This window comes from Somniosus microcephalus, chromosome 11, assembly GCF_052327205.1.
Source record: "Somniosus microcephalus isolate GS21.2 chromosome 11, FLI_Smic_1.0, whole genome shotgun sequence".
Lineage (NCBI taxonomy): Eukaryota > Metazoa > Chordata > Chondrichthyes > Squaliformes > Somniosidae > Somniosus > Somniosus microcephalus.
This window is the reverse complement of record NC_140997.1, coordinates 223900797-223925108: the sequence shown is the minus strand read 5'-3', so window position 1 is coordinate 223925108 and position 24312 is coordinate 223900797. Positions and strand designations below refer to the sequence as shown.

Genomic DNA, 24312 nt, shown 5'->3' with positions numbered 1-24312 from the left:
AGGCAAAAGGAAAATGACCCCAGCGTACAATTAACCCTTAAGTCTACCTGTAGAGGCTGGGAAATGGTAGAATACTGGGGCTGGGCATTTAAAAAAAAAAATCTTGTAGCTCACACACTTATGACATTGAAGCCAACAACAGAAATAATTGCCCTGCCGTTCACCCATCGCCCCTGTGCTCGCACCAAGTCCCGTTCACCCATCGCCCCTGTGCTCGCACCAAGTCCCGTTCACCCATTGCCCCTGTGCTCGCACCAAGTCCCGTTCACCCATCACCCCTGTGCTCGCACCAAGTCCCGTTCATCCATCGCCCCTGTGCTCGCTGACCTACATTGGCTCCCGGTTAAGCAACGCCTCGATTTTAAAATTCTCATCCTTGTGTTCAAATCCCTCCATGGCCTCGCCCCTCCCTATCTCTGTAATCTCCTCCTGCCCTACAACCACCACCCCCCCCCCAACCCCCGAGATCTCTGCACTCCTCTAATTCTGGCCTCTTGCGCGTCCCCGATTTTCATCGCTCCACCATTGGCGGCCGTGCCTTCAGCTGCCGAGGCCCTAAGCCCTGGAATTCCCTCCCTAAACCTCTCCGCCTCTCTACCTCTCTCTACTCCTTTAAGACGTTCCTTAAAACCTGCTTCTTTGACTAAGCTTTTGGTCACCTAATAGCTCCTTATGTGCCTCGGTGTCAAAATTTTGTTTGATAACGTTCCTGTGAAGTGCCCTGGGACGTTTTACTGTGTTGAAGGTGCTATATAAATAAAATTTTTGTTGTTATTACTGTGATATTACCTTGAAACTGGAGTGGGCCTTTGGTGTAGTGGTAGCATCCCCGCCGCTGGGCCAGAAGGCGTAGGATTTCAAACCCCGCTCCAGACAGTCCCGGCAAGTGGAGTCGGAGCTCCGGCTCTAAATTCTGTGTTGACATCCAGCAGGATACTTGCGTCCATGGGTGTGGGTGCCCCCCCCCCCCCCTCGTATGGGTTGTGAGAGCCCGTAAAACCCTCCCGCCATAGGACTACCCACCCTAATGGCTGGTACGAAGATGGTTACGGTCACGGAGGGAACGTTAATCGTGGCCAGAAATCCTTCCGCCACTTCATACAGTTCCCCAAAGGGAACAGTGTGAAGACACGTACGATGACGACCCCGAAACTACATCATTTTAAATAATATACATTTAAAAAGTTAAATATTTTGAGGGTAATTTTAACCTAACTAGTTGGGCCGAATGGCCTGTTTCTGTGCTGTAGACTCGATATAAGTCACACTAATGTGGGAGTGCTTGATGTTGGCATTGAGTACCAGGGTGGCTGGGTGGTGGATAGTCTACCTGTGCCCAGCACTGACATCCCTCATCCTTGCTGAGCACAAATCTGAACCACCGGCTTCGGCCCTCTGCTGACTTTAGCCCCTCATTCTGCTCTCCTTTCTGTTGCAGAGTGAATGCGCCAACTACGTGCGGGTGCTGCACCCGTACAACCGGACCCACCTGCTGGCCTGCGGGACGGGGGCTTTCCAGCCGCTCTGTGCCCTGGTGTACGTGGGGCACAGAGGAGAGGTAAGCAGTTGCTCGGCTTCCAACTTTTTACTCTCTTGTCGCCGGGAATTTCCTCTGGGTGGGGGCTTCTCTTGCTCCGCCGCTGGGAGTTCCGCGCAGATCCGTCTTGGCAGGTTTCTCCACCGCAGTGAGAGAGGGAGAAGTCCCGAGCACAGTCGCCTCCTTTGCCTTTGAAAATATTTCCATCTGGCTGGTGACAACATTCTTATCTGAAGAATTGAAAATAGCGATAACTTATAGGACTACCTTATATATAGGGCGGACTGCACATAGGGCGGTCTGCATATAGGGCTGATACAAAAGCAGTTCAGATGAAAGGTCATCGACCTGAAAGCTCTGTTTCTCTCTCCACAGAAGCTGCCTGCCCTGCTGAGTACATCCAGCATTTTCTGTTTTTATTACCCATAGGACGGCCTTACGTATAACGCTGTCTTACTCATAGGGCTGCGTTACATACCGGGGGGCATCTGTGGCTTAGTTGGTAAATGCATTGCTCTGTGTTGAACAAAGACCTTGGCCTTGACATTTAACCCCAACCCCCAACAACTAGAGGGAGAGGATCGGTGTGGGAGACGGAGTGGGGCAAAGAACTAAACACGGGGAAGCCGACCCCAACAAGCTGTGCACGCACCCGCCGCCATTCTTTTACGGCAGCGGATATCGGGCTGTCCGAATATTATCATATTTAAATCGGGCCTCCCGCAGTGCAATTGGGAGCCCGATTTTAAAATTCACTGTTGCTGCGCGGGTTTCCCAGGGGTCGGGAAACCCGGCAGTGAAAGGGAGGCAGGAGCTGCCGGCTCCGCAAGGTAAGTGTCTGTTTCAGCACTGCTGGTGGGCCAGGAGGAGCAGGAATGCTTTCCCACCCCCCGGCCTACCCCCCGGCCAACCCCGGGCCCCTTCGAGGAAGCCTTCGGCCTCTTAGCAAGGGTTGGCACCATCGGGAAAGCCAGGGAGAACGCTGTAGGAGGGTTTGCTGCTGGGCTCTGCTGCCCTTTTATCTGACTGTTTTTGCCTTCCATTCACTCTTAAAGTGAGTGCAGGAGCACAATTTGCTACGATTGTACTTAGAAGTGGGAGCTGTGGTTTCATCTTAGGCCTGGAAGCATTGGAGATCAGGTAGAGTCTGCCGAGGAGAGTCTTTAATTATGTCAAGAGAACCCCAGCCACACGAGAGGGGAGCCGATGGAATTGTCCGCAGGGATGACTGAGTCTATAGTTTTGGCCTCGGGAAGGGAGGATTAAAGAGACAGCGTAAATTAATAGGAGATTATAATGATAAACGACATCTCCGAGGAAACTCATTGAGGTTTAGAAGATATTTGATGGGCTAGAAGAGTAAGTGAACCCAGATTAAGACTCCAGGAAGCAGGGCAAAGAGCACACATGTTCATTGTGAAGGACAAATTTAGGACAGATGTCAGGAACTATTTCCTTATCAAGCGGCAGTGATCAGTCGGCCATCAAGACACGCGACGGGAAGGTGCTGGGGTTGGTTTCTGGAAGGTTGAGATCCAACGGGTGGTTTTCATGCAAAGCTGCCATGTGCCGTAACGAGAAGGGGAATGCAGCAGATTCTGTTCTCCCGGCAGCGAGCCACATGCTGAGGAACTGCAGGCTGGAGATGGGGCTGCAGCACCGCAGCGCTGATTCTCCGACCCGCACTCCCTCTGACTGCAGCGTCCGCTGTCAGCGTGGCTTTGATGAATTTTCTCTCTGGTATTGACATTGTGGATTACAAAGTAGCTTTCTTCATCATTTAACCTTTTTGCATAGAATTACATAGAATGTGCAGCACAGAAACAGGCCATTCGACCCAACTAGTCAATGCTGGTGTTGATGCTCCACACGAGCCTCCTCCCACCCCTCTTCATCTAACCCCATCAGCATAACCCTCAATTTCATTCTCCCCCATGTGTTTATCTAGCTTCCCCTTAAATGCATCTATGCTGTTCAACCAAACTATTCTTTGTGGTTGCAAGTTCCACATTCTAACTACTCTCTGGGTAAAGAAGTTTCTCCTGAATGCCCTATTGGATTCATTAGTGACTATCTTATATTTATGGCCCCTAGTTTTAGTCTCCCCCACAAGCGGAAACATTGGCCCCAGAAATAGTAGATGCATTGCTGGTCATCTTCCAGAACTCGATAGACTCTGGAACAGTACCCATGGATTTGAGGGTAGCTAATGTAACCCCACTATTCAAAAAAGGTGGTAGAGAGAAAACGGGGAATTATAGACCGGTAAGCCTGACATCGGTAGTGGGGAAAATGCTACAGTCCATTGTAAAAGATGTAATAGCAGAGCACTTGGAAAACAGTGACAGGATCGGACAAACTCAACATGGATTTACAAAAGGTAAATCACGCTTGACTAATCTACTGGAATTTTTTGAGGATGTAACTGGTAGAATAGATAAGGGAGAGCCAGTGGATGTGGTGTATTTGGCCTTGCAGAAGGCTTTCGATAAGGTCCCCCATAAGAGATTAGCGTGCAAAGTTAAAGCACATGGGATTGGGGGTAAGGTACTGACTTGGATAGAGAACTGGTTGGCAGACAGGAAGTAAAGAGTTGGAATAAACGGGTCTTTTTCCGAGTGGCAGGCAGTGACTAGTGGGGTACCGCAGGGATCGGTGCTAGGACCCCAGTTATTCACAATATATATTAATGATCTAGACAAGGGAACTAGATGTAATATCTCCAAGTTTGCAGACGACACAAAGCTGGGTGGCGTGTGTGCTGTGAGGAGAACTTGGACAGGTTGGGTGATTGGGCAGATGCATGGCAGATGCAGTATAATGTGGATAAATGCGAGGTTATCCACTTTGGTGGCAAAAACAGGAAGGCAGATTATTATCTGAATGGCAATATATTGGGAAAAAGGGGAAGTGCAACGAGACCTGGGTGTCCTTGTGCACCAGTCGCTGAAGGTAAGCATGCAGGTGCAGCAGGCGGTTAAGAAGGCAAATGCTATGTTGGCCTTCGCAGCGAGAGGATTCGAGTACAGGAGCAAGGATGTCTTGCTGCAGTTGTACAGGGCCTTGGTGAGACCACATCTTGAGTATTGTGTGCAGTTTTGGTCGCCTTATCTGAGGAAGAATGTTCTTGCCATGGAGGGAGTGCAGCGAAGATTCACCAGACTGATACCTGGGATGGCAGGAATGGCGTATGAAGAGAGATTGGGTCAATTGGGCTTGTATTCACTAGAGTTTAGAAGAATGAGGGGCTCTCATTGAAACTTATAAAATTCTAACAGGACCAGACAGACTAGATGCAGGAAGGATGTTCCCGATGGCGGGGGAGTCCAGAACCAGGGTCACAGTCTAAGGATAAGGGGTAAGCAATTTAGGACAGAGATGAGGAGGAATTTCTTCACCCAGAGAGTGGTGAACCTGTGGAATTCTCTACCACAGAAGGCAGTGGAGGCCAATTCATTAAATATATTCAAGAAGGAGTTAGATATATTTCTTAAGGGTAAAGGGATATGGGGAGAAAGCAGGGACAGGGTACTGAACTTGAATGATCAGCCATGATCTCATTAAATGGCGGAACAGGCTCGAGGGGCCGAATGGCCTTCTCCTGCTCCTATCTTCTATGTTTCTATCTTCTTCTCTACATCCAACCTGCCAAACCCTTTCATAATCTTGAAGACCTCTTTCAGGTCACCCCTCAGCCTTCTGCTTTCCAGAGAAAAGAGCCTGTTCAATTTTTTCTCATAGGTACAACCTCTCAGTGCTGGTATCACCCTACTAAATCTTTTTTTGCACTTCTCCAGTGCCTCGATATCCTTTTTATAAGATGGAGACCAGAACTGTGCACAGTACTCCAAGTGTGGGGTGATGGCATACAGATCACTTTTTATTGCAATTGTTCTTTGGTTGCTGTGTATTATCATACATTTAATACGCTATTTGTTGTATCCCTTTTTTGTATCTGACCGACCCTCCACCTAGCCTCGGAATGGTCAATGCTGAACAAGGTGCAGACCATGTTAAGGGCCCAGAAATTCGGGTCGGGGGCTTCCCGCGGGTGCAAGCCCCCGACCTGCACTTACCTAGTGCGCCAGCCATTGAGCTGTGGGCCCACGTGGGATTCCGATCCTGGGCCTGCTCCAACTGCCGGCGCGCAGTGCTTGCGTATCCCAGGGGCGCAGTTAGTTCGATGCGTCCCCTGGGATCACGTGGGCCATGGGGAGCCAATCGGAGCAGGGAATGCCCAGTCAAAACTTATAAATACTACGGCCCCAAAACATCACTAAATCTTCAAATACATTTTTTTTTAAATCACATTTTTTAAATAAACTATAAATTACATGAAATAACTATTTTAAACAATAATTTAAATTTTTGAAAAAAATAATTTTATTTTCTAACGGGGCTAAAAATTAACTTATCTTGCTTTAAAGTATTTAAAAATAATAAACCTGTGGAAAAAATGTTTTAATTTTAATTAATTCACCACTTACCTTGTTAAACGCAGGCCTTGCGCCTGCTTTTTAAAAGTGTAACTTCTGGAGACTTACCCTCCCGGGAAAACCTGCAAAAAAAATACTAAGTTCGATGCGCACGCGCAGCCTCTCCCGCGCACGCGTTCGAACTCTGAACCCCTTCGTTCAGAGGAATGGAAGTGCCAGTTTCCCGCGCATGCGCAGTGCATGCACGAAACCGGCGCTTCCATTGGGCCTACAGGTGAGTACCCCGTGCGTACTCACCCGCGGAGACCCGAAGTTCTGGGAGGTGTTCCTTGCCCAAGCAGTGACATCCTTATCCTTCAAGAGTATAAAAATACACTTCACAAATGTTGATAAGAGTGAAGCACTTCCATTGTTGTAGAATCAAGAGAGAAATAACAAAATAAAAAATGGTGTAAATAATGGAGAGGGGCCCCATTAAAGGTTGGGTCTTCAACCTCCCATCAGATTTCCTTTTGGGGGTCAACAGTTTGCTATTCTACAAATTCCACCAGCACAGCACAAATGTATATTTGATTTGAGAGAATATTTTGCCAACTCAATTACAACACCCCCCACCCCGCCCCCAACCTCACAGTCTTCATTTGCCTCTGATCAGAGAACTTCATATAGACAGCCATTTGTTTCCAGTAACGAGGGAAAGGACGAGAATTTTTTGTTACTCAGCGGGTTGTTGTGATCTGGAATGCACTGCCTGAAAGGGTGGTGGGAACAAAATCAATAGTAACCTTCAAAAGGGGATAAATATTGGTAAAGGAAAAGGCTATGGGGAAAGAGCAGGGGGAGTAGGGGCTAATTGGATAGCCCTTTCAAAGAGCCAGCACAGGCACGATGGGCCGAATGGCCACCGTCTGTGCTCTCACATTCTGTGATTCTATGTATTCCAAGATTGTGCTGTTATTTATTGGGTGTAAATCAATAGGTGAAAAGCCAGGGCCCCCTCCCCAGCCCTCTGGGTCACACCGTGACCTCTGTTGACACGACACTGTAGAGTGTTGTACGCCTGTGAATTGCCAACAGCTGGGCAGGCACGATTTCCGGTCCCCCTACACGCTTCCCCTTTCCTCATTTCAATCGATTGCTCACAATGAGCCTTTGTGCCGTACGTTATCTGTATAATTCATCGCTCTTCAGAGGCCGTACTTAAATAAAAGCCCCAATTTGCAGAGTTCAGCTCATATTTAACTGGTAGGCTTGAACGTTGCCAGCTATCTACATAAGAGTCACATTCCTCGAGCTGTACTATGCGCCATTACTGCAGTCCTGAGCCTATAACCTAACCATTTATTACAAAAAATGGATCCACAAAACCCCTAACCAGAATAAAGAGTGTAAAATGAAACTTTTTACACCTTATTTTGCTCCCGCTAGGCCAACAATTAATTGCTGTTGGTCCAGTGCAGCTCCTGTACGTCTCTGCCAGTTCCTGTGCATGTGTCGACTGAGTGCGTGCAGATAATTTACTTACATTTGGTGCCGTGTGCTTCATCTAGTGTTAACTCCTAGAGATTTACAGTGCACACGGGGCTAAAAGGGAACAATTCTCTTCCCCCCACCCCCCACGCTACTGTACAGTCTGCATGTGCAGTTGCTCAAAAAACGTTGAGCTTGCAACTCGATGCGTCAGTCTGCGCGCACTCTCTGATGTCGGGTGTAGATGCCAGTGATGTGAAAACCAAACCGCTGGCCTGCACAGCTGAAAGAGAAAAAAGAAAGACTTGCATTTCTATAGCACCTTTCATAACCACCGGACGACTCAAAGCGCTAGACAGCCAATGAAGTACTTTTGAAGTGGAGCCACTGTTGTAATATGGGAAACGTGGCAGCCAATTTGCACACAGGAAGCTCCCACAAACAGCAATGTGATAATGACCAGATAATCTGTTTTTGTTATGTTGGTTGAGAGATAAATATTGGCCAGCACACCGGGGAGAACTACTTCGAAACAGTGCCATGGGATCTTTTGCATTCACCTGAGAGAGTAGACGGGGCCTCAGTTTAAAGTCTCATCCGAAAGACGGCACCTCCGACAGTGCAGCACTCCCTCAGCACTGCACTGGAGTTTCAGCCTAGCTTTATGTGCCCAGGTCTCTGGAGTGGGACTTGAACCCACAACCTTCTGACTCAGAGGCGAGTGTGCTACCAATAGCTGACTGCAGCTGCTTTGGTCTAGACATCAGACATGGCTCAGTGGGTAGCGTGCTTGCTTGTGAGTCAGAAGGTCGTGGGTTCAAGTCATACTCCAGGGACTTGAGCACCAAATCCAGTGCCGTGCTGAGGGAGTGCAGCACTGGTCTTTCGGATTAAATGTTAAATCAAGACCCCGTCTGCTCTCGGGTGGGTGTGAAAGATCCCATGGCCCAATTTTGAAGAAGAGCAGGGGAAATCTCCCCAATGTCCTGGCCAATAGTTATCCCTCAATCAACATCACTAAAAACAGATGATCTGGTCATTATCACAATGCTGTGATCACATTTTCATCATTTTAAATGGTGAAAAACTAGGAACAGTGGAGATCCAAAGAGATTTAGGGGTCCATGTACACAGGTCACTAAAATGTAGTAATCAGGTACAAAAAATAATTTTAAAAAGGCTAATGGAATGTTGGCCTTTCTAACTAGAGGACGAGAATATAAAGGGGAGGAAGATTTGCCTCAGCTATACAAAGGCCTGATTAGACCACATCTGGAGTACTGTGTACAGTTCTGGGCACCGCACCTTAGGATATACTGGCCTTGGAAGGAGGGCAGCGCTGATTCACCAGAATGTTACCAAGGCTCCAAGGGTTAGATTATGAGGAGAGATTGCATAAACTAGGCTTGTATTCCCTGGAATATAGCAGGTTGAAGGGTGATTTGATTGAGGTTTTTAGGATTTTGAAAGGAATTGACAGGGTAGAGGGAGAGAAACTTTTTCCGCTGGTGGGGGGAGTCTGGGACAAGAGGGCATAACCTTAAAATCAGAGCCAGGCCATTCGGGAGAGAAGTCAGGAAACACCACTTCTCGCAGAGGGTGGTAGAAGTGTGGAACTCTCTCCCACACAAAGCAGTAGATGCTCACTCAATAAATAACTCTAAATCTGAGAGCAGTAGATTTTTGCTAGCCAAGGTTATTAAGGGGTATGGAGCCAAGGCAGGAGGATGGATTTAACATACAGATCTGCCATGATCTCATTGAATGGTGGTACAGGCTCGAGGGGCTGAATGGCCATCTCCTACTCCTGTTCCTGTGTGTAAATTGACTCCTGTGCTTCCTACATTACAACAATGACTATACTTCAAAAATACTTCATTGACTTTAAAGCGCCTTGAGACGTCCTGAGGTCATGAAAGGTGCTATATAAATGCAAGTCTTTCTTTCTGTGGCCTGCCTCTGAAGGCAAGGAGTGGAACCAGCTCATGGTTTGCACTGTACCTCTGAAGGTGTGTACATCCCGTCCCCATGGAAGTGCTTCTGAGCGCACACTTTGGGGTCGATTATCACTGTGCCGTGAGGCGGACTTTTAGGCGTGCGGGGGGCAAAAATCCCGAATTCAGGGGTCCCGACACCATCCCGCCTCCACGTAAGTTTCAAAGGAGGCGGGTACCCGCCCCGCACTGGGACCCGCCGACCCGAGGCGGGAAGGGATTAGTGCCAATTAACTGCCTGTTAACAGGCAGTTTTTAGCCTAATCCCTATTTTGAGGGGTGTCGTGTGGGATTCCCGACGGCTCCAAACCACGCCAGGTTAGAGCAGGCAGGCCGTCGGGTTGAAGGACTTGGAGGGGTCGCGATGTCGGTGATGGGTGCATGAGTGCAAAGGTAAGTGTGTTTGGTGTGTCTAAAGTGTGTAAAGATGTTTAAATTACCTGTACTTGCCTTTACAGCCTTTCTTCCTCTAGGCTTCGGGAGTCCATCATTCAGCCGGCACAGAAAGCAGAATGGCCGTGAGCTGTCAAAAGTGACAGCCTTCAGCTTTCAGTGCCAATGAGATTTCTAACTGAGTCTGCGTAGAAGAACTCAGGTTAGAAGTAAGACTGTCAGTGTTTGACAGCTTCAAACAGCTGTGAAACACTGATATTTCATCTGTCAAGACGTCTTGACAGATGAAATTTCAGTCTGTGACGTCACCTGTTGCCGGGTGGCCCTTAATTGGCCTGCTGAGCCCGCTGGGCGGGCTCAACAAGGTCAATCAAGGGAAAATCGCGTGGATTGGCCGCATCTCAATGGAGGCGGCACTAAAACCCAAAAGTTGTAGTCCCGCCTCCTTCCCGACTGCTGAATGAAAATCCAGCCCTTGCTGTCTGAAGCAACTCCTTAGGAAAAATGGGGTGGCCATGGCAGACCGGTCCTGTACAAGGAGCACATCCCCATACCAGCATTTGTTGGTCCATGTACCATTCCTGCCTGAGGGGTCTCCGTGGAAAATTAAACTCCGAACCAACATCTGTGGGCACTGGTTTTATCAACAGATGCTTTCTTTGTCTTCTCAAGAACAAGCTTTAGAAGTTAAGTTCGTGACAGGTCAATCAAACGGGCTCCAGACTCCATGTACCAAGATCAACAATGAGGCATTGTTGGAGAGACCTACTTGCCCTGAAAGTAATATCTACACTTTGCAATCTAAATGAGTCCTAATAAAGGAATCAGCGAGTTTGTCAGTCAGTTTGGTTAATCATTGAAGCTTTACTTAATCCTGCTCTGACCTCTCTAGGTAAAGCATAATGTTGCTAGGTTGCCTTCCTGAGGATTTAATCATCCGAAAGTTGGCTGTGCTCCATGGTTCATCTCCACACTAGTCTTTAGCAGATGGCAGCAGTACCTTGCTGGACTGTATGGCGCCTGTACAATAGCCAACTTGCAATTCCTAGAGTGCAAATCAATGTGTGTTGTTAAATTCCATTATTAATCGTTTTGAGGTGTGGTGACTGATTGATTGGTATGCATGATTTTGTGTTCCTGATTCCCCACAAGGCTCTTCAACAGAAAGGGAGGGGAACATCTGAGAGAGGTTAACTAAATTGCTTACTTAACCCTCATGCACCTCCTAGAAGTCTATCACAGGACAATTTTGGCAGACCTCTAGCTGGGTCCACCCACTTAGCCAGTGGATAATAACGCGGCTATGGTATTTGAGGATATGCTGCTCTCTAATGCTCATTTTCCCTGAAACCATAATGATGAGGGACTCCAATGATGGGGAGAGACTGGAGAAGCTGGGATTGTTCTCCGTAGAGCCGAGAAGGTTAAGAGGAGATTTAAGAGAGTTGATCAAAATCATGAATGGTTTTGATTAGAGTAAATAAGGAGGAACTGTTTCCAGAAGGGTTGGTAACCAGAGGACACAGATTTAAGGTGATTGGCAAAAAAACCAGAGGCAACAGGAGGAAACACATTTTTACAAATTTTCTGGAACGGTTCCTGCAGATTGGAGGATAGCAAATGTGACCCCGCTATTTAAGAAAGGAGGGAGAGAGAAAACGGGGAACTACAGACCTGTTAGCCTCACATCAGTAGTTGGGAAAATCTATTATAAAGGATGCAATAACTGGGCACTTAGAAACTAATAGTAAGATTGGGCAGAGTCAACATGGATTTATGAACGGGAAATCCTGTTTAACAAACCTATTGGAGTTCTTTGAGGATGTAACTAGTGGAGTAGATAAAGGGGAACCGGTAGATGTGGTATATTTGGATTTTCAGAAAGCCTTCGATAAAGTCCCACACAAGAGGTTGGTGAACAAAATTAAGGCACATGGAATTGGGGGTAATATACTAGCATGGATTGAGAATTGATTAACAGACAGAAAACAAAGAGTAGGGATAAACGGGTCTTTTTCAGGATGGCAGGCTGTGACAAGTGGGGTACTGCAAGGATCAGTGCTTGGACCCCAGCTATTCACAATCTATATCGATGATTTGGATGAGGGGACTAAATGTAACATTTCCAAATTTGCTGATGATACAAAGCTAGGTGGCAGTGGCAGTTGTGAAGAGGATGTGAAGAGGCTTCAAGGGGATCTCGACAGGCTCAGTGAGTGGGCGAGAACATGGCAGATGGAATATAATGTGGATAAATGTGAAGTTATCCACTTTGGTAGAAAAAACAGAAAGGCAGAGTATTTCCTAAATGGTGAAAGATTGGGGAATGCAAATGCTCAAAGGGATCTGGGTGTCCTTGTACATGAGTCACTGAAAGTGAATGTGCAGGTGCAGCAAGCCATTAGGAAGACAAATGGTATGCTGGCCTTCATTACAAGAGGATTTGAGTACAGGAGTAAAGAAGTCTTACTCCAATTATATAGAGCCTTGGTGAGACCACACCTGGAGTACTGCATACAATTTTGGTCTCCTTACCTAAGGAAGGATATACTTGCCATAGAGGGAGTGCAACGAAGGTTCATGAGATTGATTCCTGGGATGGCGGGACTGTCGTATGAGAAGAGATTGAGTAAACTAGGCCTGTATTCTCTTGAATTCAGAAGAATGAGAGGGGACCTCATTGAAGCATACAAAATTATTACAGGGCTTGATAGGATGGATGCTGGGAGAATGTTTCCCTTGGCTGGGGAGTCTAGAACCAGGGGCCACAGCCTCAGGATAAAGGGTAAGCCATTCAGGACGGAGATGAGAAGACATTTCTTCACACAGAGGGTGGTGAATCTTTGGAATTCTCTACCCCAGAGGGCTGTGGAGGCTCAGTCATTGGGTATATTCAAAACAGAAGTCGATAGATTTCTGACTAGTAAGGGCATCAAGGGATATGGCAATAGGGCCGGTGAATGGATTTGAGGCAGAAGATCAGCCATGATCTCATTGAATGGCAGAGCAGGCTCGAATGGCCGAATGGCCTACTCCTGCTCCTATTTCTTATGTTCTTACACATCGAGTTGTTGTGATCTGGAGTGCGCTGCCTGAAAGGGTGGTGGAAGCAGATTCAATAGTAACTTTCAAAAGAGAATTGGATAAATACTTGAAAGGGAAAACATTTCCAGGGCTATGGGGAAAGAGCAGGGGGAGTGGGACTAATTGGATAGCTCTACCAAAGAACCGGCACAGACACGATGGGACGAATGGCCTCCTTCTGTATCAACTGTGATTCTAACCCGACACCTCCGCACTTGAGCAGATGGGGTAACTTTCACCTCGACCTCAGGTCTTTATCAATGCCATTCTGTTAGTTTGCCACTTTGAGGCAAATGAAAGCCATCTCCAGTCGATTCCTCCTTGGATTTCTGGGGAAGCAACATATCTGCACTGACCATCGCTCCAAGACAGTCTAACGAAGATCAAGGGCTTACCAGACATGGACTCATTCTTACATCCAGCGAGCACACTGGCTGCCTCCAAGCTTGTTTAACGAAGGAACCATTTTGAAAATGTGGATCTGTGTGTGTAGAGGCATTGTTTAAATAGTATCGCCTTTTTAAGCAAAGTCCTCTTCAACGTGTTTGTCTGCCATAACTTGAGCATTGAGTTCCTTCAGGCTGCACTGAGTCAGCAGATGGGTGTTGACTTTCAGTCCGCCAATAGGGCTCAGATTTAGAAGTAGTTACTGACGTCAGATAAGAGCAGAAATTGGCACTGAGTGTCCGTCCATCTCCGAGCCTGTATACTAGGATACATCTAATTCATGATTTATAGATGGACGAGGAATAGTAAAGCAGCTGAGAGAGACAGGCGCAGAGAGAGAGAGAGAGAGAGGCGCAGAGAGAGAGAGAGAGACCGAGGCGCAGAGAGAGAGAGAGAGATGTAGAGAGAGAGAGAGAGAGAGAGACAGAGGCGCAGAGAGAGAGAGACAGAGGCGCAGAGAGAGAGAGACAGGCAGAGAGAGAGAGAGAGGCACAGAGAGAGAGACAGAGGCAGAGAGGGAGAGAGAGAGACAGAGGCACAGAGAGAGAGAGACAGGCAGAGAGAGAGAGAGAGACAGAGGCGCAGAGAGAGAGAGACAGGCGCAGAGAGAGAGAGAGAGAGAGAGAGGCACAGAGAGAGAGACAGAGGCGCAGAGACAGAGGGAGAGAGAGAGAGACAGAGGCGCAGAGAGAGAGAGAGAGAGAGAGAGAGGCACAGAGAGAGAGAGAGAGAGAGAAACATAATATCCTTAGAAAAAATCAAATAGGCTTTCTTCCAAATCACCGCACCACCGACCATATCTATACCCTTCACACTCTCATTGAAAAGCATATACACCAAACAAAAAATGGGAAAATATTCGCTTGTTTCATTGACTTCAAGAAAGCTTTTGACTCTATTTGGCACGAAGGGCTCTATTACAAACTTCTTCAGTGTGGAATAGGGGGCAAAGTCTATGACCTTATTAAATCGATGTATCTGAAAAATAAATGCGGTGTCAAAATTGGAGACAAACGCACCGGTTTCTTCACCCAGAGAAGAGGCGTCTGGCAGGGTTGCAATTTGAGCCCGACCCTGTTCAACATATACATAAATGAGTTAGCAGACATGCTGGAGCAAAGCGAGTCACCGGGTCTCTGTCTCCTGGATGGGGAAGTGAAATCCCTGTTCTATGCGGATGACCTGGTTCTGCTGTCTCCCACAGAACAGGGATTACAGCAAAATTTAGACCTACTCGACAAATACTGCCAAAATTGGGCCCTGACAGTAAATCTAAAGCAAACCAACATCATGATTTTTCAAAAAAGGCCCAGATGTCAGGAAAACAAATACCAGTTTACTCTCAGTGATACCATCATAGGACACACTATGAGCTACACTTACCTTGGTCTAACCATTACAGCATCAGGGAGCTTCAGCATAGCAGTGAATGCACTAAAAGAAAAAGCCCGAAGAGCCCTATATGCAATAAAAAGAAAAATCTACAACATCCAAATTCCAATCAAAACCTGGCTCAAAATATTTGATAGTATAATCCTGCCCATTGCGCTGTATGGTAGTGAAGTATGGGGCCCACTCAATCACCATAGCTACACTAAATGGGAAAAACACACAATAGAAGCCCTACATGCAGAATTTTGCCGAAGCATTCTTCGCACCCAAAGGAAAACACCAACAAATGCATGTAGAGCCGAACTAGGCAGATACTCACTGATAATAAACATCCAAAAACGAGCACTAAACTTTCTAAATCACCTCAAATCTAGTTCCCCAGACACCCTTCATTTTAAAGCCCTCCAGACCCAAGAGCTGAACCCAGAAATGAGTCCCCTGAGTCAGTTGTTACTGAAACTAAGTACTCCTACCGAGCCGGACCCTGACCAGTCCCAGACCAACACTGCTCTCCAAACACCAATCCGAGTGAACCAAATCATTAAACAATGCAAAGAAACCTACCTGGAACATTGGAACAAAATAACCAAAAGCCAAAGCAGATTAGAATGCTACCGGGCCCTAAAAAGAGAATATAAACTGGCAGACTATCTCTCGACCATCAGAGACACAAAACAGAGACAGACCCTCACCAGATACGGACTAAGCGACCACCAACTGGCAATTGAAAAAGGAAGATACAAGAAATCCTGGCAACCTAAAGAAAATAGAATATGTGATCACTGTCTGGCCGGCGAGGTTGAGACAGAGGTGCATTTCCCCCTAAAATGCAAAAAATTCAACAAAACAAGAAACATATATTTTGACAAGCTCAGCCTTACAACCCCAGATTTCAAAGAATTGGATGACCTGTCAAAATTAAGAATAGTCCTGGGGGAAGGAGACAGACCATATCTTGGTGCCCAATATGTAACAACATGTCACAACCTGAGGAACAGTGAGTGACTAACGAGCACACCCATAGCATATATACTCTAAAAATGTTTAAATCAATACCGAATGTACCCAACGACTGTTTAATTTAATACTGAATGTACCCAACGAGGGTCAACGACTGTTTAAATTAATACTGTCTGTACCCAGCGAAGGTCAAAATTGTTTGACACCTACAGAATGTTGGAAACCTGTACTTTTTGTTATGTAAGCTTTGGCAATATGGTTCCCTGTAAACTTTCATGCCAATAAAGCATTTGAATTTGAATTTGATTTGAGAGAGGCACAGAGAGAGAGAGAGAGAGAGGCGCAGAGAGAGAGAGGCACAGAGAGAGAGAGAGAGGCACAGAGAGAGAGAGAGAGAGAGAGGCGCAGAGAGAGAGCGAGAGAGAGAGAGAGAGGCGCAGAGAGAGAGAGAGAGAGAGAGAGAGAGACAGAGGCGCAGAGTGGGAGAGAGAGAGAGATAGGCGCAGAGAGAGAGAGAGGCGCAGAGAGAGAGAGAGAGAGACAGAGGCGTAGAGAGGGAGAGAGAGAGACAGAGGCGCAGAGAGAGAGAGAGAGAGAGACAGAGGCACAGAGAGAGAGAGAGAGAGACAGAGGCGCAGAGAGAGAGAGAGACAGGCGCAGAGAGAGAGAGAGAGACAGAGGCGCAGAGAGAGAGAGAGAGACAGGCGCAGAGAGAGAGAGAGAGAGACAGGCGCAGAGAGAGAGAGAGAGAGAGACAGAGGCGCAGAGAGAGAGAGAGAGACAGGCGCAGAGAGAGAGAGAGAGACAGGCGCAGAGAGAGAGAGAGAGAGAGACAGAGGCGCAGAGAGAGAGAGAGACAGAGGCGCAGAGAGAGAGAGAGAGAGAGAGAGGCGCAGAGAGAGAGAGAGAGACAGAGGCGCAGAGAGAGAGACAGAGGCGCAGAGAGAGAGAGAGAGAGACAGAGGCGCAGAGAGAGAGAGAGACAGAGGCGCAGAGAGAGAGAGAGAGACAGAGGCGCAGAGAGAGAGAGAGAGACAGAGGCGCAGAGAGAGAGAGAGAGAGAGACAGAGGCGCAGAGAGAGAGAGAGAGAGAGAGACAGAGGCGCAGAGAGAGAGAGAGAGACAGAGGCGCAGAGAGAGAGAGAGAGAGAGAGACAGAGGCGCAGAGAGAGAGAGAGACAGAGGCGCAGAGAGAGAGAGAGAGAGACAGAGGCGCAGAGAGAGAGAGAGACAGGCGCAGAGAGAGAGAGAGAGAGACAGAGGCGCAGAGAGAGAGAGAGAGAGACAGAGGCGCAGAGAGAGAGAGAGAGAGAGACAGAGGCGCAGAGAGAGAGAGAGAGAGAGACAGAGGCGCAGAGAGAGAGAGAGAGACAGAGGCGCAGAGAGAGAGAGAGAGACAGAGGCACAGAGAGAGAGAGAGAGACAGAGGCGCAGAGAGAGAGAGAGAGACAGAGGCGCAGAGAGAGAGAGAGAGAGAGAGACAGAGGCACAGAGAGAGAGAGAGAGAGAGAGAGAGAGAGAGGCGCAGAGAGAGAGAGAGAGACAGAGAGAGAGAGAGGCGCAGAGAGAGAGAGAGAGACAGAGGCACAGAGAGAGAGAGAGAGAGACAGAGGCGCAGAGAGAGAGAGAGAGAGAGAGACAGAGGCGCAGAGAGAGAGAGAGAGAGACAGAGGCGCAGAGAGAGAGAGAGACAGAGACACAAAACAGAGACAGACCCTCACCAGGTACAGACTAAGCGACCACCAACTGGAAATTGAAAAAGGCAGATACAAGAAATCCTGGCAGCCTAGAGAGAATAGAATATGCGATCAATGTCTGGCTGGCGAGGTTGAAACAGAAATGCATTTCCTCCTAAAATGCGAAAAATTCAACACATCAAGAAACATATTATTCAACAAGCTAAGCCAAACAACCCCAGATTTCAAGGAATTGGATGATCTGTCAAAATTGAGATTAGTCCTAGGAGAAGGAGACAGACCATACCTTGGGGCCAAATATGTAACAACATGTCACAACCTGAGGACTGTTTAAAATTAAGACTGTTTAAAATTAATATTGAACGTACCAAATGAAGTACAAAGACTGTTTAAAATTAATATTGTTTAAAAGTAATATTGTATGTACCCAACAAATGTCAAATCGATTGACACCTACAGAATGTTGGAAAACTGTACCTTTTTGCTATGTAAGCTTTGGCAATATGGTTCTCTGTAAACTTTCATGCCAATAAAGCATTTTAATTGGAAATTGGAATTGGAATTGGAGAGAGAAACATGTGCAAAGACAAATAATCTTAAAATCTCCACTCACTATTGACAAAAAATAAACTAAACATTACTGAGGAAATGACTGAGTGAGATGTGTGGAGTACGTGACTATTGCATTGAGCTTCTCACAATGAATCCTAAAATTGGAGTTCACAAGAGTTTAGCTGTGTAATTTGGTTGAACTTGTTTTGATTTTTATCAGATTGATTATTCACTCCTCCTGGGGTTGGGACAAAGTGATGGAAAATAAGATAAAAGCTTTGCTTTGGATTTTAGACATATTTCCATTTTTGGCCTCACACTAATAGAGATTTATTTGGTAATCAAGGCCCATAATTCATAAGGAAGCTATTTTTGATACAGAGCTAGTTGAAAAATGGTTGTGAGGCCATTTTCATTTTAAAAGACCGGTTTCCCTCCAGTTGATGCTGGTGTTACCCAGGCCCTTGGTGTTACCCAGGCCCCCGGTTTTACCCAGGCCCTTAGTGTTACTCCGGCCCCTGGAGTTACCCAGGCCCCCGGTGTTACCCAGGCCCCCGGTGTTACCCAGGCCCCCGGTGTTACCCAGGCCCTTGGTGTTACCCAGGCCCTTGGTGTTACCCAGGCCCCCGGTGTTACCCAGGTCCCCGTTGTTACCCAGGCCCTTGGTGTTACCCAGGCCCCCGGTGTTACTCCGGCCCCCGGTGTTACCCAGGCCCTTAGTGTTACCCAGGCCCTTAGTGTTACTCCGGCCCCTGGAGTTACCCAGGCCCCCGGTGTTACCCAGGCCCCCGGTGTTACTCCGGCCCCCGGTGTTACCCAGGCCCTTGGTGTTACCCAGGCCCCCGGTTTTACCCAGGCCCTTAGTGTTACTCCGGCCCCCGGTGTTACCCAGGCCCTTGGTGTTACCCAGGCCCTTAGTGTTACTCCGGCCCCCGGTGTTACCCAGGCCCCCGGTGTTACCCAGGCCCCCAGTGTTACCCAGGCTCCCGGTGTTACTTGCCCTTGCTCCGGTTCAGTCTCCTTCCAGGACGGTCAGAGCTCCAGATTACTAAGTATTTACAACACAAGAACAGGCCATTCAGCCCAACTGGTCCATGCTGGTGTTTATGCTCCACACGAGCCTCCTCCCACCCCGCTTCATCTAACCTCAGCAACATATCCTTCCAATCCTTTCTCTCTCATGTGTATATCTAGCTTCCCCTTAAATGCATCTACACTGTCCGCCTCAAGCACTCCCGGTGATAGCGAGTTCCACATTCTAACTCTGGGTAAAGGAGTTTCTCCTGAATTCTCCATTGAGTCCCTGCTCTGGATCTGTCATAACTTGGTTCTCTTTCTGTCAGTTGTATTTCACACTTCCAGTATATTGTCGGCAAAAAAAATGATCTCTTTAAAGAAAAAGGAAAAAATAGACTTGCATTTATGTAGCTTCTTGCACAACCACTGGACATCTCAAAGCACTTTACAGCCAATGAAGTACTTTTTGACGTGTAGTCACTGTTGTAATGTAGGAAACGCAGCAGTCAATTTGCACCCAGCAAGCTCCCACAAACAGCAATGTGATAATAACCAGATAATCTGTTTTAGCGATGGTGATTAAGGGATAAACATTGGCCAGGATACCAGGGATAACTCCCCTGCTCTTCTTCGAAATAGTGCTGTGGGATCTTTTGCATCCACCTGAGAGAGCTTTGCTTTAACATCTCATCCGAAAGATGGCACCTTCGACAGTGCAGCATTCCCTCAGTACTGGCTCTGGAGTGTCAGCCTAGATTTTTGTGCTTTGGTGTCTGGAGTGGGACTTCAACCCACAACCTTCTGACCCAGAAGCGAGGGGGATACCCACTGAGCCACAGCTGAGACTTGTTTGTGCTACAGAACTTGCTTTAGAAAACAGCTGAGACAACCACCCTATCAGATCAATATAACAGAAGTGTGAAATACACCCCTATCGATGACGAAGTCTAACACAGCCTTCGGTCACCTGAGGAAGAGAGTGTTTGAAGACCAGTGTTACGTCCGTGTATAATCAGACACAGACTGCGGAGAATGGTACAAACGGTGTTTACTCAACGTGGCTCAGACTGCAACTGAACTGTACAGATTACTACTCAACGTTATATACAGGTGTGGTCACTGCCAGTACTACAGTATACATGAGCTGTACAAAGTAGTTCCCCCCTTAAAAGGTACATACATTACAATTCCTCCCCTTTTAGATTAACAGTACCATAACACTCATTTAACAATTAAATATCAAACTAATTACAATTAACACTTTTAACATGCAACATTAGCTGAAAATAGTCTATTTATAAATTCAGTCTTTGGGGAGGCTTCCTGATCCTTTCTGGATAGTGCCTTTCCAGAGTGTCTTGCTCTTGGTGCAGAGGCGATTCTGGCCCCCTGTCGTCGGTTGGTTCATCAGCTTCCGATGCTACTGTTTCTGGGGTAGCTGCTACCTGTATGTCGAGTTCATCACCAGGTACGTATGGGCGAGGCATGGGGTTGACTTGTTCCCGTGACTCTAGGATCTGGTCAGCATGGCGTCTCACGATGCTCTCCCCAACATCCACTGTGTACATTAGTGGCCCCTGCCGTGTGCATATCGTTCCTGGCTGCCATTTTTCTGTTCGGTAGTCACGGGCCAAGACTGGTTGCCCGACATTGAAGCTCCTTGTTGGCTTCTCGTGGATGTGCTGGAATTGCTTACTCTCAACATCTCTTCGTACGTTTGGTCTGAGCAAATCCAGGCGAGATCTTAACCTTCGGTTAAAGAACATCATGGCTGGGGCCTGGTTGGTGACGGCTTGTGTCGCATTCCGGTAGGCGAACAGGAAATTGTCCACCTTATGCTGCAGCGGAATGTTGTCATTGTACATAGCCTTTATTGCCTTCTTAAAGGTTTGTACGAACCTCTAAGCCAATCCATTTGTGGCTGGATGATACGGGGCGGATGTGTAATGCCTTACCCCATTCTTTTTCAAGAACCTCCGGAACTCTTCGGACACAAACTGTGGTCCGTTGTCGGAGCAAATCTCTTCTGGCAAGCCATTCCTGGCAAAAATGGTCCATAGGACTGCAATAGTTTTCTCCGTGGTGGTGCAGGACATTTTGATGACCTCAGGCCATTTCGAGTGCGCATCCACGGCTATTTAAAAACATTGAGTCCATGAATGGACCAGCAAAATCAATATGCACCCGTTGCCATGGAGATGAGGGCCACTCCCATGGGTGTAGAGGGGCATGTGGTGGTGCATTTTGGACCTTCTGGCATCCTGAGCAGCTCTTGGTCAGGTCCTCGATTTGTTTATCGATTCCCGGCCACCACACATAAGCCCTGGCTAGGCTTTTCATTTTTACCCCTCCCAGATGACCCTCATGAAGCTCATTGAGCACTCTATCCCTTAACTTGGGTGGAATTACCACTCGGGATCCACACATCAAGGTCCCCTGGCACACTGACAGCTGTTCTCTCCTTGTCGAGAATGCTGGCAACAGTGAGTCGCCATGTGCTGGCCATCCCTTCACCGTCAAATCATATACCCGAGACAGTGTCGGGTCATTTCGGGTTTCCTTTTCGATACAAGCGTTAGTTACCGGTAGGTATTCAACTATAGTCGAATGGAATATTTCGACAGGATCCACTGCTGGTGCTTCCTCCGCAGTAGGCAGTGGCAGGCGTGATAGCCCATCAGCATTTCCATGCTGTTTCGTGCCCTAATATGCAATCTCATAGTGGTGCGCCCCTAGAAAAAGTGACCATCTTTGTAGTCGTTGCGCAGTCATCACCGGAACGCCCTTCTCTGGATTAAAAATGGAGACAAGAAGCTGGTGATCAGTCAGCAAGGTGAATTTCTGCCCGTGCAGATAGTGATTGAACTTTTTCACTCCCCACGCTAGGCTGAGGGCCTCCCTGTCAATCTGGGCGTAGTTACGCTCGGCTGAGGTTAGTGATCGTGACGCAAAGGCTATTGGCCTCTCTGAGCCGTCCGAGAATTTGTGCGACAGCACCGCTCCAATGCTGTAGGGTGACGCATCACATGCCAACCGCATTGGTAATGCCGGGTTGTAATGGGCCAATACCTCTTTCGATGTGATTAGTGTTTTGCTCTTCTGGAAAGCTCGTCTACATTCGTCACTCCACTTCCATGGCACCCCAGTTTGCAGTAGGGTGTTCAGTGGGTGTAGTATTGTAGACAAATTTGGCAAGAACTTATGGTAGTAGTTTACCAGCCCGAGGAACGACCTCAGTTGTGACACATTTTCCGGTGCTGGAGCCTTGACTACTGCCTCAATCTTCTCTGGGGACTTATGTAACCCCTCTTTATCAATAACGCGGCCACAATACGAGATCTGTTTTCTAAAAAACTCGCATTTGGGGCGGTTAGCTCGGAGCCCATATTCCTGCAATCTAGTGAGCACCTGCTCCAGGTTGGCAAGGTGATCACTGTCATTTTCGCCCGTGACCAGGGTGTCGTCCAAATAACACTGGGTCCCTGGGATCCCTTGCAGGACTTGTTCCATTGCCCTCTGCCAAATAGCCGGAGCTGATGCCACCCCGAATACCAGCCGGTTGTATTGGTAGAGACCTTTATGGGTGTTGATTGCGAGGTATTTTTTTGATGCTTCTTCTACCTCCATTTGTAGATACGCCTGGGCCAGATCAATCTTAGTGAAGTGTTTCCCTCCAGATAGCGAGGCGAAAATATCTTCAATCCGCGGAAGTGGATATTGTACGGTGTGAAGGATCGGGTTCACTGTTACCTTAAAGTCCCCACGGATGCGAACCTTCCTTGGTTCCCCAGGCGTGCTGCTCAATGACTTTTTCATCACAGGGACGATGGGTGTAGCCCACTCGCTCCAGTCTACCTTGGACAGTACACCTGAATGTTCCAGACTCTCCAGCTCTGCTTCGACGGCTGGGCAGATCGCATAAGGTACCGGTCTGGCCTTAAAAAATTTTGGACTTGCGTTTTCTTCAATTTTAATCGTCGCTGTTATGCCTTTTAGTGTTCCGAGTCCTTGCTGGAACACTTCTTTCGCGTCAGTTAGGATCTTTGACAGTCGCCCAGGTGTGACGTCGTCATCCTTTTTTCAGCCACATTCAGTGCCTGTATGGAATGCCAATCCAGTTGTATTTTCCGGATCCATTCATGTCCCAGTAATGGTGGTCCTCCATCTTACAATACATACAGGTCTAGTTTTGGTGTTTCCTTACCGTTATATATAACGGTCACCCTTATTTTTCCTTTGGGGTAGACTTTTTGCCCCGTGTACGTCTTCAAAATAATTTTTGTGTCTCTCAAGGGTATGTGTGAGAATAGCCACTCGTAGCCCCGTCGGTTTATGACTGTTAGGGCTGATCCTGTGTCCAATTCCATCTTTACCTGGACTTCTGCTATCTTGAGAGTGACTCAAATGGTTCGGTGATCCTCTGTTGTGATCACATTATGTACTTTCAGACAAATCAGTTCCCTGCTTTCGGAGTCGTTATCACTCTTTTGTTCGTCTGAACTATTCTCCGTTATCTTATGTACCTTCTTGTACTTTCCTTTGGACAGTTTCTTATTGCTGGTTTTCTCTCCCGACCTGCAGACTCGTGCTATGTGTCCTACTTTTCCACACTGTCTGCACACTTTGGGCTGGATTTTCCTAAGCCCCTGGAGTCGGGTTGGAGGCGTGCGGGCGATAAAAATCGGAGATCCGGGGGTCCCGACCCCATCCCGCCTCCAACCCGCCTCCATGTCAATTTCATAGGAGTCGGGTTGCCGCCAAGTGCTGGAACCCGACTCCCAGAGGCGGGAAGGGATTAAAGGCAATTAAACTGCCTGTTAACAGGTAGTTAACAGGTAGTTTTTTGCCTATTCGCGATTTTTATTGCTGGTTTGTGGGCTTCCCGACAGCTCCAAACCACGAAAAGTTTTCGAGGCGGGACGTGGGTCTGAGGTCTTGGAGGGGTCGAGATGCCCAGTGTTCAGGTGAGTGAGGGGTGCAGGAGTGCAAAGGTAAGTGTTTTGCAAGTGTTTAAAGTGTTTAAATAAGTTTAACTTACTTTTACAGGAGTCCTGCATTCCGGTGTCGGGAGTCGGCTGCAAGAACCACAGAAGCTCCGATTTTTAAAAAAAAATCAGCTTCTTGGTTTCTGCAGCAAAATGATTTTAAAGTTATCCTGAGAAAGGACTGAGGCTGAATTCGCAGTTTTTCAGTGCTTGACAGCTTCAAACAGCTGTTAAACACTGATATTTCATCTGCCAAAAGCTTTCGACAGATGAAATGTCAATCTCTGACGTCACCTGTTGCCGGGTGGCCCTTAATTGGCCTGCTGAGCCCACAGGGCGGGCTCAACA

General features: G+C 47.5%; 1 protein-coding gene across 1 annotated transcript in view; it reads left to right on the top strand.

The window, feature by feature from the left end:
- sema3g (semaphorin 3G) overlaps positions 1 to 24312 on the top strand; it is a 179492-nt gene that overhangs the window by 92537 nt on the left and 62643 nt on the right. The window contains exon 4 of the mRNA XM_086002042.1: positions 1439 to 1558. Coding sequence (XP_085858168.1) covers positions 1439 to 1558 — 120 coding nt within the window. The remainder of the gene's footprint in view (positions 1 to 1438; positions 1559 to 24312) is intronic.